The sequence below is a fragment of the Gracilinanus agilis genome, chromosome 3 (assembly GCF_016433145.1).
Source record: "Gracilinanus agilis isolate LMUSP501 chromosome 3, AgileGrace, whole genome shotgun sequence".
NCBI lineage: Eukaryota > Metazoa > Chordata > Mammalia > Didelphimorphia > Didelphidae > Gracilinanus > Gracilinanus agilis.
Window position 1 is genome coordinate 654,567,718 of NC_058132.1, and position 18,165 is coordinate 654,585,882.

At 41.1% G+C, this 18,165-nt stretch overlaps 1 protein-coding gene across 1 annotated transcript in view; it reads right to left on the reverse strand.

Annotated features, from left to right (window-relative positions):
* Positions 1-18,165, reverse strand: part of PLCH1 (phospholipase C eta 1) — a 203,775-nt gene that overhangs the window by 40,287 nt on the left and 145,323 nt on the right. Inside the window, exons 5-8 of the mRNA XM_044669528.1 lie at positions 17,073-17,264; positions 15,894-16,014; positions 11,942-12,113; positions 5,038-5,145 (exon numbers count right to left, since the gene is read on the reverse strand). Of these exons, the coding sequence (XP_044525463.1) occupies positions 5,038-5,145; positions 11,942-12,113; positions 15,894-16,014; positions 17,073-17,264 (593 nt within the window). The remainder of the gene's footprint in view (positions 1-5,037; positions 5,146-11,941; positions 12,114-15,893; positions 16,015-17,072; positions 17,265-18,165) is intronic.

An 18,165-nucleotide genomic window follows, 5' to 3' on the forward strand; every position in this document is an offset into this window, starting at 1 on the left:
AGGAAGGAAGGAAGGAAGGAAGGAAGGAAGGAAGGAAGGAAGGAAGGAAGGAAGGAAGGAAGGAAGGAAGGAAGGAAGGAAGGAAGGAAGACTGCAAAGCTCATTGCCATTAAGAAGAACTCATAAAAATGCCTTGTCTGATTTGCTGGTTCAAACCTGTTCTCCTGCAGCATAAGCCATGCTTCTCTTGGGCCTGTGACTTATATAACTTCTTGGGTCACTGAACACTCTCAGCTTAGCGTGTACTTCATGCGTTATGAGACAGATATTGTTTCTAGGTCTAAGCTAAGCTCCAAAATGACAACCATCCAGATGAAAACTGAAAAAAATCCCATCAATAACAAAAATAGCCCAAACAACCAAAGATCCCTCTGTGCCCAGAACTGTAGGGAATATTTCCCTTCTGGGAATACAGAAGAAGTCTGGAAGCCTGGCACTGCCTGTGAGCAGCCAAGACATTGGCACTTGAAGCTCTTCTCCCAGTCCTCATCCCTCTAACACAGGACCTGACCTCGAGGACTTTCTAAGGACACGGAGACCAGGGACCCAAATACTGATGATACAAAAGAGAGTGACAGTGCATAGGGTGGGGGAGAGGGATGGAAATCAAGAAAAGCTCCCTTAGCTACAGTGTGTGAGGAGCTTTATCACCATAAAGCTCTGGAGAGATACAAGCTATTGTTCTGAAGTATTGTTTTAATTACTAATAATAGATGTGAGAAGGGAAGCTAACCAAAAGCACAGGCTACAGCTGAAACACAATCTGTGAGAAATGAGGGGTGTGTGTGTGTGTGTGTGTGTGTGTGTGTGTGTGTGTGTGTCTGCCTTCATGAACACTAAGCAAATATAATTACTTGTTGCAGGGATAAATGTAGGACCCCATTAACACAGCCATCCATAATTAACCTGGAAAGCTGTGATTAAAAGCTTCCATTAGAGGAAGAGACCAGGCACATTAAATGAGAAAGAAGCCTTCTCGTTCTTTTTAACAGAATGGTAAACCCATCAAGTCCTAGACTCAGAGGTTGAGAACTGGAAAGTATCTTACGGGTCCATTTAGTCCAATCTCCTCACTTTTGACAGCTGGGGAAATCGAGATACAGAGGAGTGAACTTTGTCCAAAGGCAGGGTGGCAAGGGGCAGAGATAAGATTCAGAGCCAGGTCTACGGATGCTTTAACCCTGACTGCATTTGGGTTTGGCAGTAGAGAACTATGTTTCGATTCTCCACCCTGTCAGGGGGCTTGGTATGTGAGCAAAGTTTTCCAAAGCATTTGAGCCTCCTCACTTGGAGTGTCACTGTAAGTAGGCTGCTTACAACATAATAATACCTTCGATGTCTATACGGCGTTGCCTTCCCTCTGAAGAGCTCAAAGGCAGGGAAATACTTTGAAAAGAATATTAAAATTTTTTTAAACCACGCATACATCAAACATTTCACTTGAATCTGTTTTCTTTATTTATTTCTTCTTAAAGATTAAGAAAAGCCCGGCTGTCTGAACTGACAATGAAATTTTCTTTGCCATTTACCCAGACTGAAAAGGAAGGACTAGAAATAAGAAGGCAAAACCATTTATATCTCATTTGGCGAAATGTCCTAAATCAACACTGCATCCAGATTCCTATAAACAAACTGGGTGGAGGAGAGGAGGAGGAGGAGGGAAGGACGGCCAGCCCCAGAGAGCCTGATGGAGGATTCCATGCACTTTTTTTGCATTTATTACATCGATCTATTGCTAACTATTGCTCGATCTCACTGGGAGTACAGGAATAGCAATTTTGAATATTTACTCAAATGAAAAGAAACATTTTGAGAGTAAATAAGTGCTGGAAACCAAGAGAACTTGGCTTTATACTTAGACAGAATTTTTTTTTAAACCCTTGTACTTCAGTGTATTGTCTCATAGGTGGAAGAGTGGTAAGGGTGGGCAATGGGGGTCAAGTGACTTGCCCAGGGTCACCCAGCTGGGAAGTGGCTGAGGCCAGATTTGAACCTAGGACCTCCTGTCTCTAGGCCTGACTCTCACTCCACTGAGCTACCCAGCTGCCCTAGACAGAATTTTTTAAAGGAGAGGCATGATGTTGGATAAATCCTCTCTAATGCATACCTCACCTAAGGGATTTTATCACTTATTCTCCTTGCCAATTGCCTTCAGAGGTTCCTTAAGTCAGAAGTAAAAAAGGCAAGCCCAAAGGAACTATCTATCTATCCATCCATCCATCCATCCATCCATCCATCCATCCATCCATCCATCTACCTATCTATCCATCCATCCATCCATCCATCCATCCATCCATCCATCTACCTATCTATCTATCCATCCATCCATCCATCCATCCATCCATCCATCTATCTATCTATCCATCCATCCATCCATCCATCCATCCATCCATCTATCTATCTATCTATCCATCCATCCATCCATCCATCCATCCATCCATCTATCTATCTACCTATCTTCCGTTCCCAAAACATTCCATTTTATTTATATAAATATATATAATGGATTGTTCTTAATTCATAAACAAAAACTAAATTATATATTTATTTAGATGACTGGAGCAAAGCTCAGAAACTATTAAGTGAAAGTAATAAGGCATAGCCCAGGGAATCATATAGCAAAATGGAACACTTTGAGGTTATCTTTAATGATCAACTCCTACCCATACGGGGAGAAAATGTACCTCCCTTTCTTCATTGCAGGTAGAGGGGAGGGGGGATTATAGTTGGAATATTGCACACTCGTAGACTCTGTAGATGTCTTGGTCAGTTTTACTGAATTGCCTTTTTCCCCTTCATCTTTTATCTCTGTTACAAGAGCTAGATCAAGGGCAGATAGGAAGCACAGTGGATAGGGTGACAGACCTGGAGACAGGAGGTAATGGGCTCAAATCTGAACTCAGATACTTCCCAGCTATATGACCCTGGGCAAGTCCTTAATTTCTTTTTTTTTTTTAAATTAAAACCCTTACCTTCCATCTTGGAGTCAATGTGTATTGGCTCCAAGGCAGAAGAGTGGTAAGGATAGGCAGTGGGGGTCAAGTGACCTGCCCAGGGTCACACAGCTAGGAAATGTCTGAGGCCAGCTTTGAACCTAGGACCTCCCATCTCTAGGCCTGGCTCTCAATCCACTGAGCTACCCAGCTGCCCCCACAAGTCACTTAATTTCAATTGCCTAGCACTTGCTGCTCTTCTGTCTTAGAATTGATATTAAGAAAGGCACGGCTTTAAAGAAAGGGAAAAAAAGAGATAGATCTTTGGGTTGGAGGGAAGAGAGGATATATATGTGGGCCTGGATATGATATAAAAGCAGTCGTATATATTTAAAAAAAAGTTTTCAATGGGAAAGAAGGTCCATGGGGATTGGGGATCTTGGGGAAAAAAAGTAGAAGCCCCTGGGTTGGAAACTCTCTCTGCCAATGGATAGAAACCTAAAAGCCCTCAGAGATCCGTCTTGGGAAATTGCCGGAGCCACCGAGAAGTCATCACATGGTGAGCGAAGGCCAGAAGTAGAGTTACATTTAGGTCAGCCTGCATTCTATCCTAGGTTCGACTCCTGTATTCTCTCCATGACATTAGACTGCCTTTCAATTAAGACACATGTAGCAGCAAAAATGACAAGACATTAGCACTCGGTTATGCTTCCATTCACTTTTAAATTAGCTGAATATGTAATTTCTATAATACTCTGCCTTTATCAAACAGTAGGCACCCGAGGAGATTAAGGCAATGATGGTTCCATCTGGCACCTGAGTCTTCCAAACACAAGAGCTTAAAGTAAGTTATACATGCCATGGAATGGCCCCTATTCTGTGTATAGCCTCCACCTAGTTTTCTATTTCACATTCCATTTATAAATAATGTTGATTCCTTTTGGTGCCAGCAGGCAGTGGCAAATACTTGTGATGCTGTAATATACATTCGAGGCAACCATAGGGATTAGAAATATTCATTATCTCCCCAGTTCTTTTCACTCTGCAAGGGAACATGAGTGATATTGCTGCCTTTTCCAGAGAAAACCTAAAAAAGGACTAGTTTCTATAGGAATGAAAATCATTTTTCAAGGTTCTAAGGAGGAGGAGAGTATATATTCTTCTTGGCTAAGTTATCTCTTTCCATCAAACTGGGTTGTAGATGGAGAAAACCCCTGAGGAATCCTGGGTCACTTAACCGTACATTTTTCCCCATCAGAATTTTCCTGAGCGTAAATCAGTCTGGAGAAAAAAGAGTTAAAAGAGAAGAAAGAATAGAAGAGTTACCTACCTTTTCCACACTCCAATCTAGTTAACAAATTGCCAAGCAACTGCTTTTCCTAGATATGACCTTCAGAAATCAACCTCGGAGTCTTACAAGTGATTAGACCCTTAGTGGGATGGTCTAATCCACAGTCTTTCAGCTTCCTTACAGAGAACCTGGTATTCCAGGGGAAAACATCTCCAGGAGGCACAGAAGAATTCTTCCAGCCAATTGCACAATCCACTTATGATTGCTTTTGTAGAATGGCAGAAAGGTAGAGGTGGGTACAGCGTGGAGAGAACTTGCAACTCATGAACTTGGCCCAGAACTATGACAGCCCTGGCTCAAGAGCTAATAACCTGAGGTAGCTAAGTGATTTGGTGGATAGAGAACCAGGACTGGAGATAAGAGGTGCTAGATTAAAATTTGACCTCAGATACTTCCTAGCTGTGGGACCCTGGACAAGTCACTTAATCCCTGTTGCCTATCGCTTACTCTTCTGCTTTGGAACCAATACTTGGTATTGATTCTAAAACAGAAGACAAGGGTGTTTTTTTTTAATCTAATAACTTGATATTGGATTAAGTTATTGATAGGCAGGTCAGATCAGATGATCACCAAGTTCCCTTCCAACTGAAAAAGTCTTGGATTATGTGATCAAGTTAACTCCAGTCATATGATTTCCACAGCTCATCAGCCAATTTTCAGGCAATTCAGCCTTCTAGGAGCAGCTGGTCCCTCTTTTCTCCTCCTGTGAGGGGGTCTCAAAAATGGCCAACAGTAGAAAGGGATTTAACTTACATAATGGAGCTTAAATTTGCAGTCATCTTCAATTTCGTCAGCACTGTCCTCATCTGAAACTTCACCTTCTTCTGCATCTTCCCCAAGGTGGTAGGGGAGCTTCTTACCCTGAAATTTAAGTTTAAAAATAAATAATTATGAAATAATGGAATATTGCTTAGTGTCATCCTCAGACTCGGTTTATAGATTCATAGCAGGAAGGGGCTTTAGTGACAATCTAGTTCAACATTCGAATTTAACAGATGAGGAAACTGAAATCTGACGTCTGAAGAAGTTAGGTGACTTATCCAAGGTAGTCAGAGCAAGAGATGGGATTTGATCCAAAATCCAGTGCTTTATCCATGGTACTTTGCTATCTGCCATATTTAATAGCTAGAAGGGATTTATTGAGATCCTCTAAACTGAGGCAGGGGGCGGGGTATTCATCTTTTATGTGGGTCCTGGACTGCTCTAACAGTCTGATGAAGTCAAATGGACACTTTTTCAAAATTATATGCCTGACTTATGAGAAAGAAAACTAGCCACATTCAGAGGAAGAACTGTGGGAGGAGAAACACAGAGGAAAAACAACTGCTTGAACACATGGGCTGATGGGGATATTAATGGGGATGTAGAAACTAAACGATAACTCTAGTCCAATTATCGATAATATGGAATTGGGTCTTTAAAAAATTTATATGCCTGAAAGGCACTGGCTAGAGACTGGAGGAGATAGGAGCCTAAATAAGACACTGATCTTGCCCTCAAGGAGTTTACAATACAGCTTGAGGACTCCCAACTTGAATAATCTCTTACAGACCCTTACTGAGAGGCAAGTCAGACCAGAAGACCACCAAGGTTCCTTCCAACTCAAAAAGTCTCAGATTTTGTGATTGAGTTAACTCCAGTAATATGACTTCTGTGGCTTGTCTGCCATATTTCAGGCATTCCAACATCATAGTAGCAGACTTTGATTACTGTTACTGTAGCTTTAAAGGAGAGCAAGTAGAATTTGGGTGAGTAGGAATCTATTGGAGAATTAAGAGAAGACTAAAGGAATTTTCCTTTGGAGACATGGAGAGTTAACTGTCATGGAGAAAAGAATCTCTGAGAGACTTTGAGAGTTAACTGTCATCTTTGAGAGAATCTGTTGAGACATTTTGAGAGAAATGAGTTTAATTCTTCTTTTGTGCAGACATCATTCTGAGGTGATTTTCACTACCATCCTGAAAGAAGAGAATTTTTAAAATGTGGTTCCAGTGTTTTGGAAGAGTCAGCAGTTGTAATTGTTGAAGAGAGGTGACTTCCTCTATTCCCTTTCTCACAACCAACACTCAATTGAAAATTTCATCTTACATTTCTGAATCATTTTTTACATTTAAGAAATTATCTGGCGAGTTGGATTAACGTTTGTCAAAGACTACGAGATAGAGATTTGGGATGGGGAGAGAAAAAGGCTAGCTTAGGTTTTAAAAGGAGGAGTTGTGTTTGGTTTTTGCTTTTCTAAACGGGGCAAGGTGCTATATGGATAATTAACTAATAAGAGAAGCTCACATGTTAGTAATTTTTAAAATATCACAACATACCCTTGATTGCCTTTGAACCCCATGAGAAGAATGAGTTAAGTAGGCTGAGAGGCTCCAGGGAATGAAAGAAGATGAAGCCAAAGATGACTCCAATATTGCCAGTGCCAAGCAATTGAAAAGATGGTGGTCCCCTCCAGAAAAACACACACACACACACACACACACCACAAAAGTTTGAGAGGAACTTTCCCCAGTGAAACAAAGGGGCATCTATAGGCAAGGAGGATGAATCCAGTTGGCTTTAACTTATTGTTTATTCCTTAAACCAGTGATTCCCAAAGTGGGCGCCACTGCCCCCTAGTGGGTGCTGCAGCGATCCTGGGAGGTGGTAATGGCCACAGGTGCATTTCTAAGTTCAATAAATAGTTTCATAATTTCAAAGTTTGATGTTTCTAATTTACACCTTTCTTTACTATATTTTACCAAAAAGGTAGAAACATGAATATCTATATTTTTCCTATTAATTGCTATTAAAATTTTTAAAAATTAATTTCCAGGGGCACTAAGTAATATTTTTTCTGGAAAGGGGTGGTAGGCCAAAAAAGTTTGGGAACTACTGACTTAAACTATCATAGAATGTTGTTTTCTCCTATGTGAAGAATGTGTGACTCATTATTCCTGTTAAGAGGCAGGATGGTGTTAGGATTTGGAATCAAATATGATGAGTTTAGAGATCCATAAGGAATACTTGATCTTGGTGGACAAGTCATTTCCCCTCTCTCTGACTCATTTTCCCTGTCTGCAAAATAAAGGAGTTGGACCAAATGACCTCCAAAGTTCATTCCAGCTCTCAAACCTATCACCTAATTGTGAGAAAAACTGGATCTATAATTTTCATTGGTAAAGGGAACTCTTGGATGAGGAAATTTCCTCTACCAATACAAATTGGCCCCTCTCTACAACTTGTAGCCATGGAAAGTTTGCCCAGAATATTGAGAGGATTCGATGACTAGCCCAGGGTCACACAGCCAGCTTAGTGATTTAGAGGTAAGGCTCAAATGTAGATTTTCTGGTTCTCAGTCTGGCTTTCTATCCATGATGTCACCCTCTCCCTATCATGCCATCCTAATGCCTTGGCCAGAAATTATACTTCTTTGAACTTTGTGATGCAGAAAAATGGGAAATGAATTTTGTCCCCAAATTCCTGCCACCCCCAGCCCAGCTAACTTCTCTGCATTCTCAAAGGGCTCCCTGACACTGGAGGCTCCTGCTCCATGAGTCCTTTTTGTTAAGGGCCCGTCCTTCCTGGGAGCCTTCCTTTTGGAGGCATCATTAGAATACTCGAGAGTCTGGATCAGCAGCAGACTAGGGCAATAAGAGATTCTGAAGAGAACAAGACATGGGCGTTCAGGAGTGAACAGAACGTTGAGTTAATAGCTCATGACTTGTAAAAAGCCTTCTCAAATATATTCATTTATTCACCAAATGCCAATTGAGCACGTTCTATGGGAAAGGCACCAGAGGGAACACAGAGACATGGTAAAGCATTGCTCCTGCCCTTAACGGATGCTGTGATACAGCAAGTCCTTCTTAAGAGTTACTCACTAGGAAGAGAATAACTCATACAAGGATGACTGCACCGACAGAAGAGCTGGAGAATTGGTTACTTCCTGAGTCTCCAGAACTCCCTCAGTTACATCTCGGGAGTGATGGCAAACAACAGCTCATTAGTAAAGTCCGGAAAGTGGGCCCAAATCAATCATTTTGAAGAAGTAGAAAACACATCATTCATGAATGATTCCTTCATAAAAATAAAGAAACATTTTTTTTTAATCTAGCCAAGAGGAAGAAGGAGTGGAAAGCTCATGGAGTTCTTTTAAAGGGAAAGACATTGGGGGCAGCTGGGTGGTTCAGTGGATTGAGAGCAAGGCCTAGAGATGGGAGGTCCTGGGTTCAAATCTGGCCTCAGACACTTCCCAGCTGTGTGACCCTGGGCAAGTCACTTAATCCCCATGGCCTAGCCCTTACCACTCTTCTGCCTTGGAGCCAATGCTCAGTATTGACTCCAAGACAAAAGGTAAGGGTTTAAAAAAAAATAAAGGGAAAGACATTAATTAGACCTGACTCTTAGAGTGTAATAAAAGGAGCATGGTCAGGGGACTTAGGTTCAAATCCCAGCTCTGCCACTTACTACTTGGGTCATGGGGAAATTGTTTTATGCCTCTTTGGACCTCGGTTTCCTCATTGTGGAAAAAATGAGTTTTTGATATTTATTAAGTTTGTAGCTTATAAAAATGATAATAAAGGAAAGAGATGGATTAAACAATCCCTAAAACTGATTTCCAACTTTGAATCTCATATTCTAGTTATTACCTGCATGCCCTTGGCCAAGTCACTGTGAACTTAGGTTTCCTCATTTGTAAAATGAAGGGGCTGGACTGGACGCCCCTTCGACTCCTTCCAGGTTCCCACGTTGCATACACAAAGAGCTTAAAAGGGTTACCCCGGATGGGTACTGGAACTAAGATCGCTAATTTGAACTGCTAAAGATAGCTGGCCCTTTTTTGTCTTTATTTCAAAGTAAATGGGGAGGTGCCAATCTATATAAGGTAGGGAACTCTCCGGAAGTCTTAGAATGACCACAGAGAGCAAACGGGCCCCAGATAGCCTTGGAAAATGTACCATAAACCCTGCTGCTCTCTCAAATAACCACCGCAAGCTCTCCCTCTTTTGTCATGAGCTATTCTGGTGTCCGTGAATGCTGCTTGCTTGAAAGCCCGAGAAGACACTCCTAAATCACGAGGAGAACTTCCATTTGTCCATGAGGTCACTCAATTAACATTATCAGAAGCTGGCATCCAATGTCCAAAGGGTCCATTGTGCATAATTGCAACGTCTGCCGTCTTGAAGTCCCTCCATCCCAGAGTGAAGGTAATTTCCATTCCACCATCCCAATTAAGTAGTTTAACCTTCAGCTGACTGCTCTAAAGAGATAATATTTGCCAAGTGTTTCGCAGAACTTCCAATACTATATAAACCATGAGCTATCATCATTATTACTATTATTATCATCATCATCATCTCATTTTTGTCTCTGTGCCTGGAATATAATAGAACCGTAATAAATGCTTGTTGATTAATTAATTGTTATCTCAACCACAGGCTACATGAATATTCAGGAAGCTCCGAAATGTTCCGGTGACTATAAAGACTCTGCGTATCTCTTTTTCATTTACTCTCTTAATTCCTATGTATTAGGAAGAATTATTATGTCTGGGATCTGGGTCAGAGATAGCATCTAGTCTGTGGTTTTTTGCATTTTCTCTGTCCTTGGGAATTCCAAAGAATGTCTTCTTTTTTTTACATAATTTCATCAATAGATGAGAGAGAGACGGGTTCTTTTCCTGCGTGTGTTCCCTGCCCACCTATGAGGAGGGGGAGAGGGTGGATGGGTTGTTGGACCACCTCTAATTAGCTATCACCAACTAAAGATGCTTTGGGATGTTCAAGGCAGGGGCTGAATAACGAGCTTCTAAAAATCTATTTATTAAGTTTCCTGACCCAGCTTGGGTCATCCCTGATCAGGAGAAACCATGGAGACCTCTATCGCTCCATCAGTTATGGTGCTGCCCTAGTCAATAAACCTGATATAATCAATAAACTTCTATTATTACCCAAAATCAGTCTCTTGGGCTAATTTTAATCATAACTAGATGATACTCTCTCACTCAGATATACCCTTGTTTGACCCTTATTTTGAAGTCCAGATCCAATTTGTCTCACCAGTGCCTTCCATCCCTGTATCTACAATCCCATCCAGCCTTTCCTGTCTTTAAGTCACATAGTACAGTCGAAACAGTGCCAGGTTTGGAGGCAGAGGACCCATGTTAAAATCTAGGCTCTGGCCCTTACTATCTGAATAAAATGGGCAAGTGTCTTAATTATCTGGGCCTTAGTTCGCCCATCTCTAAAATCAAACAATTGGACTAGATTGAGGCAGCTAGTTGGCACAGGGGTTACGGCATCGGGCTTGAAGTCAGGAAGACCTCCTTTCGAATCCTGCCTTGGACATTGCAACATGAGTAAGTCACTTAATCTGTCTGTGCCAGCTTCCTCCTCTGTAAAATGGAGATAATAATACCCGAGTCAGGAATGTTATGTTTATCTCAAATCAAATGAGATAACAGATATAAAGCACTTTGCAAGGCTTAAAACACTACAGAAATGTTACTTATTATTATTACTCTATCACTAAAGTCCCTTCCAGCTCAAGTTCATGTTAATGACTGTAGCGGACACCACATTTTATGTATTTTTGTGCTGGGCTTTTTGGAGGACAACCCAATCCAGCTTGAACCTCTAAATTGCTCCCCTCCTATTTTCCATACTTAAAATGAAGAAAAGAGCAGAAAAGTGTTTTGACACTGGCACCTATTGAGTCAAACTTCAGTCAATTCAGCTGGAATGATGTGAGCTAATGGAGTGGACAGCCACCGCAGGCGAGCTGCTTCCTTCCACTGTATTGCTTTCATTACAGCCTGTCAAGGTCCTCCCTTCCAGAACCTGTTTATCCTGAAAGCTCCGTCTGATCCATCCTGGGCTTACTGTTTGCGCTCAGACTCACCTTTGGCGAGCCAGACCTGCTAGGGATCCGGCCTAAGCCGGGGCTGAACCTTCAAGCTCTCTCTTCTCACTTACATAACCACAGCTGGCCAAGCGTGAAGGAGACCCTTCTTGTGTGTACTTTGACAGATTGTTATTGGAGCTGGCCACAGGGGAGGGGAAAGAGGCTCAGGCACACACTGGCAGGTATTTGTGAAAGAGCCCACCTCTCATGTTTCTGCAGCATAAACAGCAATTATAGACTCCAAATTGCACACTTGCTTTAAAGAAGGAGGCTCTCACCCCAGAAAAAAGAATCCCAAGAGAATCAGCACGTCAGCTGAAAACTTCTTCTGAATGCCAAATGAGAAAGAAAATGGAGGGGGAAGAAAACCAGAGATCAGGAGAGAGGAAGGGCAGAAGGGGGAAGGGAGGAAGGAGAGGCAGACAGGGACAGACACAGAGTTAGAGACACAGATGGCCAGAAAGCAAGAGAGAGAAAAACCGAGAGACAAACAGAGAAAGACATAGAGACAGAGACAGTGAGACTGGGACAGAGGAAGAAAGACAGAGACAGAGACAGAGACAGAGACAGAGACAGAGACAGAGACAGAGACAGAGACAGAGAAAAGAAAAGAGAAGAGAAAAGAGAAAACAGAGACAGAGAGGGAAAGAGACACTCACCTTTGTGTATCCATTCTGATTATTATTCATTTGATAAGCCAGTTCTTAATCCTTAGGGGAATTGGGACTAGGTTGATAGATGATGGCTTTTATTATGTTCTGCAAGTAATTACCTTCACTAAAATTTTTCCTTTCAAACTCTGTGGGCTGGGAAGCTGCTTGGAATCTCCTGTGTCGATAGATGACAAGTCCAGTTTGTCACTGAAAATTTCCTTTAGGTACCGAGCAATCTTCTTCTGTTGCTGAATGCTGCAGTGATTCTCAATGGACAAGATCACTGGGAACCTAAGACAAAACAAGTGTCAAAGGCTGTAGAGGCATGGCATAGAAGGTTTAGAAAAGCAGTCTGGGCTTAGTGAGCTCTTACATTTCTAGTCAGTTGTGTTTGTGAAGGGGAAGATTTTTTTAAAGAAGGAAAAAAAGCCTACAAGGATCCTAGAGTTGTTTGTTAAAAAAAAACATTTCCTCCAAAAGAAAAATATTTTTATCTCTTTAATGGTTGAGCAAACAGTCAGGCCATGGGGCTTAGATCCACATGAAGCTCATGAGATGTGTAATATACAGGAAAAAGCAGAAGAAAAGAGAAAAGAAAGAAAGAGGAGGAAAAAAGAGGGAGAAAAAGAAGAAGAAAGGGAAAAAAGAAAAAAGGAAGAGAGAGAAAATGGAGGGAAGAAATGGGAGAAGGCAGAAAGAAGAGAAAGGAAGAGACAGAAGAATATGGAGAACAAGAGCAGAAAGATACAAAAAGAAAATGAGGGAAAGAGGAGAGAGGTAAAGGAAAGGAGTGGGACAGAAACAGATGGAGAGGGAGAGGAGGAGAAATAAAGGAGAGAGAGGGAGAAAAGAGAGGAAAAACAGAGGAGGAACTGGAAATAAGGAAGAAAGAAGGCATTGGAGGGGAGAAGAGGGAAAGGTGGAGAGGAGAAGGAGACCAGGAGAAAGAGGCAGAGAAAAAAAGAGATGGAAGACAGAGATGGAGATGGAGAACCCTTGGAGACAAAGAAGAGAATAGAGCAAGAAGAAGGCAGAGAGAAAGAGAGAGAGAAAAGGAAAAAGGAGAGGGAGAGGAACATTATCTAGTCTATTTGCATGTCATTTATTCTACCGTTTTAAAACATCTTAGGGCCACCTCCCATTAAATATAATTGTTTGTTCATGTTTTTAAAGCTTTGCATGGAAAATAAAAATAAATTGCAGCATTCATCTGCAAGATAAAAATGGCTTTAAAGTCACATGGCCCTTCCAGATCAAGTATTTCCAAACTATATTGAGAGAATTACATTCGAGTGTTTTTCCAAAGCTGGGCAGAGTGGGAAACATTTCAAGCCCAGACTGAAGAGTAGCATCCCTGTTTAGAAAGTAAACGACTAAGGGACACATGGTTCAAGTGATTTGCCCAAGGCAATGGAGACAGCTGGTGCAGAGACAGAAATAAGGCTGAGGATGCATATACACAAGAGGGAGAAAGAGGACAAGCATTCATTAAATGCCTACTATGTGCTAAGTGCTTTATAATGATCACATTTGACCCTTACAACAACCCTGGGAGGTAGATGTAATTATAATCTTGATTTTACAGTTGAGGAAACTGAAGCAGGCAGCTGTTAGGTGGTGTCCATGGTCATACAGCTAGTAAGTGTCTGAGGCTGGATTTAAACTCAATTTCCTTCACACAAGCAAATCATTAGAACCATGTGCCCCTTAGTCTTTCACTTTGTAAAGAGGGATGCTACTCTTCAGTCCGGGCTTGAAATGTTTCCCACTCTATCCCATTTTGGAAAAATACTTGAATGTAATTCTTCCAACATAGTTTAGAGATACTTGCTCTGGAAGGGCTTTGTGAATAGCTGGGACATTGCATTTGGAAACAAAAGACTTGGGTTTAAAACTTCTCAGCTACTTACTATAGCAGTATGACCTTGGTCAAGTCACTTCTACTTCTATGGGTCTCAAAGATCTCCATCTATAAAATAATTGGGCTGTGCTAGAAAATCTCCTTATAATATTATAAAAATAAACAGCGCAGGGCAGCTGGGTAGCTCAGTGGATTGAGAGCCAGGCCTAGAGACTGGAGGTCCTAGGTTCAAATCCGGCCTCAGACACTTCCCAGCTGTGTGACCCTGGGCAAGTCACTTGACCCCCATTGCCCACCCTTACCACTCTTCCACCTAAGAGCCAAATACACAGAAGTTAAGGGTTTAAAAAAATGTAAAAAAAAAAAAAAGTAAAAAAAGTAAAAATAAACAGCACAGTCCCTGGCGCATATTAGGTATCTGTTTCCTCCTTTTTTTCTGATCACTTTGGTCATTCAACTTAATTTTTTTCTTATTATTCTATCAACTTATTTCCAGTTTGGAATTACTGACATTCCCATTTTGAAAGTTTCATACTATGTACTTTTAATGAAATAATAACCAGTAACACGCCTTCTCTGATACAGAATATCCACCATAACGATTCTGAGAGACTTATGAGAAAGAACACTATCCACATTCAGAGGAAGAACTGTGGGAGCAGAAACACAGAAGAAAAACAACTGCTTGAACACATGGGTTGATGCGGACATGATTGGGGATGTAGACTCTAAACAATCTAGTCCAACTATCAATACTATGGAAATAGGTCTTGATCAATGACACATGTAAAACCCAGTGGAATTGTGCATCGGCTATGGGGTGAGGGGGAAGACTTGGGGGAGAAGGAAAGAACATGAATCATGTAACCATGAAAAAATAGTCTTAAAAAAACAAATAAATAAATAAACAAATAAATGAATGAATGGATGGATGGATGGATGGATGAATGGATGAATGAATGAATGAATGAATGAATGAATGAATGAAAGAAAGAATTTCCATCAAAAATCTCCAGACATATCCAAGGAAAACCAAAATCAATTCTCTGGCTTATAGGCAAAGCCTAATTCCTACATTAAGCACCATGACCGTCTGAGATTTTATTCTCCTCTTTAGGAAAACATAGCAGTCACAGCAATAATAATGAGAATGATATTAAGGCTAATCATAGAATAAGACTAATAATAGGAGAATGTTAATAAATAACATTCAGACAATGCATGACGCAGTAGGTAGAGACCTAGTCTTGAAGCCAGAAAGAAACTGGGTTGAGATGCAGTGATGTAATCTCTGGGAGCTTTAGGCAATTCTCCAAGTCTAGAAGTTGCAAGAAAGGGAGAAACTAGCTTTGCAGAAGGACCTTCCTTGTCAGGGAGTTGAGTTCCTTTCCACAGCCTAATATTAACATGAGGCCCATCAAACGGAAATCTGTTCGCCACATGTACTCTGCCCATGAGGGTTGCCTGATTTTATGCTCATGATGATCTGAAGGGATATTTGTTTATACAAACAAACAAACCCAGCATCTGCTGTGTAGAGTAGACTGGAAATCTCTCCCCAACCATCCCAGGGAGTTTAATGGAAATCACATTTATCTAAAAAGGCCCTAACAGATTATACTCACCCGTAAACTCCAAATCAGCAGTCAGTAACACTCAATTAATGGGAACAATTCTAGTCAATGAAAATTTCACATGGCAGACAAATGATTAAACATCTGAAGGAGGCTCTTGATGTCTCCATTCAATGAATTTGTTTTACACTTTTTCAACTGTCAAGTAACCATAATAATAATGTTTTCTTTGTAATCTCTTTCTTTTACAAAGTTGGAGACAGAGAGCAAATACAAGATCTCATCACAAGGAGACACCAAGGATATAAGTAGGTCAGAGGATCAAAAGGATCCTGGATTTAGCGTTTAGAGGCCATCTAGCAAGAATGCTCATAAAATTCATTTTCCAGCTGAAAAAACAAAGGCAAGAATCTTTCTTCTTGTCCAAGGCAGCCCCCCAAATCAGAGGCATTCTGGACATGGCAGATCTCCTCAGTTAGACCCCAAGGTTGAAAGATCAAGTATTCAGATTTTTAAAGGTTGGATAGGCCAACTCCAGAGCAGCAATGGAAATGCCCCCATTCGAGGTTTTGTGTCTTGCCTCTGCCCTAACTGAGCTAGATCCTGAGGCAGAGTGAAGGGTTTCAAAGCACTTACTCATTCTTTACAAAGGCGGTTTTATTGATTGTCTCGACCACATCTCGGAAGAGGATTTTTGAAGTGAGAGTATAACCATGGTGGACCACTGGCTCTCCATCTGGGCCATCCCAACAGTCAACTGTTAAAACATAAATAAGAACACTCCATTTGACAAGCATTACTAAATACCTACTATGTGCCAGGAACTAAGAATGCCAGCAAAAACAAAATTGGTCCTTTCCTCGAGGAATTTGTGTTCTACCTATTGCTCAGTGATTTTTCTGTTACCCTCTCTGGAAATCTACATTTGGTTCTATCAAGTTTTCAATGTGAAACTGTATGCCTATTGTTATCACAAAATATCACTCATATATTTAAATGTTTCCCTTGGTTCCATTAGTGCCTCAGTAGTGGGAATAGTGTTGTAGGAAAAATTTTTAGCTCAAAAGAATTAATTAGGATGATTTAACTTAATGAAGAAGAACTCAAAGATCTTTCATGCTCACAGAAGGGGTCTGGCAAACCAGATCAAACAAAATAATCATATCTGATGTTGATCCATTTGGGTTTAGATTGATAAAATGCTATTTGAAAAATCAAATTTTCCAGTAGACTATCAGCTATTTTTTCCCCCAATAAGAGTCTTCCTCAAAGGAACGGCAGGGATTTGGAGTGAGATGTTGTTGCCCTTTTAGTGTTTTTATTTCCTGGGCTCAGTCTCCTAGTATTTCCCATGGTTCAGCACATTCTCATATCATTTATTCAGCCATAGCAATAAGAAATGACCACATATGTATCAAGAAAGGCACCTCAACATAGCAGATGGAGTACTGATCTTCGAATCAGGAAAACTTGGATTCGAATCCCAGATTTGACATTCAGTAATCGGGAAACCTTGGGCAAGTCACTTAGCCTAGCACAAACAACACTAAAGGTAATAAGCCATAGGTGAGTTGCAATATTGATTGAAGAGGGTTCTTAGACCAGGAGTTCCCCACCTTGATTTATTCTGAATCTTATTCCTCTACTGAATTCTCTTCTTGAACAATGTTCTCCCAAAGTTTTGCCCCTCAGCTCTCTGCTTTTTATTTCCCTCAGTGAGCTGATTAAGTCCCATGGCTATAACTACCTCCTCTCCAGCTGGCTCTCAAATTCATTTTTTTTCCCAACCCTGACTTGCCTACAGGCTCTCTCTACTTTGATGTCTTAACATCACTTCAAATTCATAACGCACAAAAAAATAATTCATCACTTCCTCAAAAGCTTTGGGAATAACACTGGCCTCTGGACCATGAGTCCTGCTTCCAACCCAGCCAAGGATGGCCCCAGAACCATCACTGAGGGAAGAAATATCTGTGGAGAAGAGGCTGCCTTTCTCACCACCACCAACTGCTGATTAAACGGACAGTTAAAAACAAGGATTGTACGGACTTCTCTACTAGCAGCAATGCAAAGATCCAGACCAAGGCTTGAGGGACTTATGAAAAAGAGAACCAGCCACATTCAGAGGAAGAACTGTGGGAGGAGAAACACAGAAGAAAAACAACTGCTCGATTACATGGCCTGATGGGGATATTATTGGGAATGAAGTCACTAAACGATAACTCTAGTCTAACTATCAACAATATGGAATTAGGTCTTGATCAATGAGACATGTAAAATCCAGTCGAATTGTGCATCGGCTAAGGGGGGTTTAGAGGGGCTTGGGGAGAGGGAAAGAACATGAAATACGTAACTATGGGGAAATATTCAGAAGAAAAACTTAAAAAAAATAAGGGTTGTAGGAGGGGCAGCAGCCCCTGTAAGGCCACTGGTCTGGATTCCAGGTCAGTCTTGGACGTCATAATCCTGGAAAGCAACACCTATCAAGATGTAGCCTGGTTTTTCTGAATGTCATATCTTTGCCTCCAACATTTTTCAAAATCTGCTCTAAAGCCAGTGTTGCCTCTTACCCCAAAAGCTATCAGTTTTCAGAATTTCTCATAAGATCATGGGTTCAGACCTGAATGGGCCCTCATTAGTCATCTGGTTTCCTGTTTTGCAAAGAATATGAGGCCCATAAAGGTCAAGGTTATATGGCTAATGAGTGGTGAAACCAGAATTTGAACCCATGTCTTCTCATTCAAAAGCCAAGGCCCTCTGCACTACACCACATTATATCACAACAATAAAAAATTAAAGGAAATGGCCTGTTTTCAAGGGCATGAGAGAGAGAGAGAGAGAGAGAGAGAGAGAGAGAGAGAGAGAGAGAGAGAGAGAGAGAGAGAGAGAGGGAGGGAGAGAGGGAGGG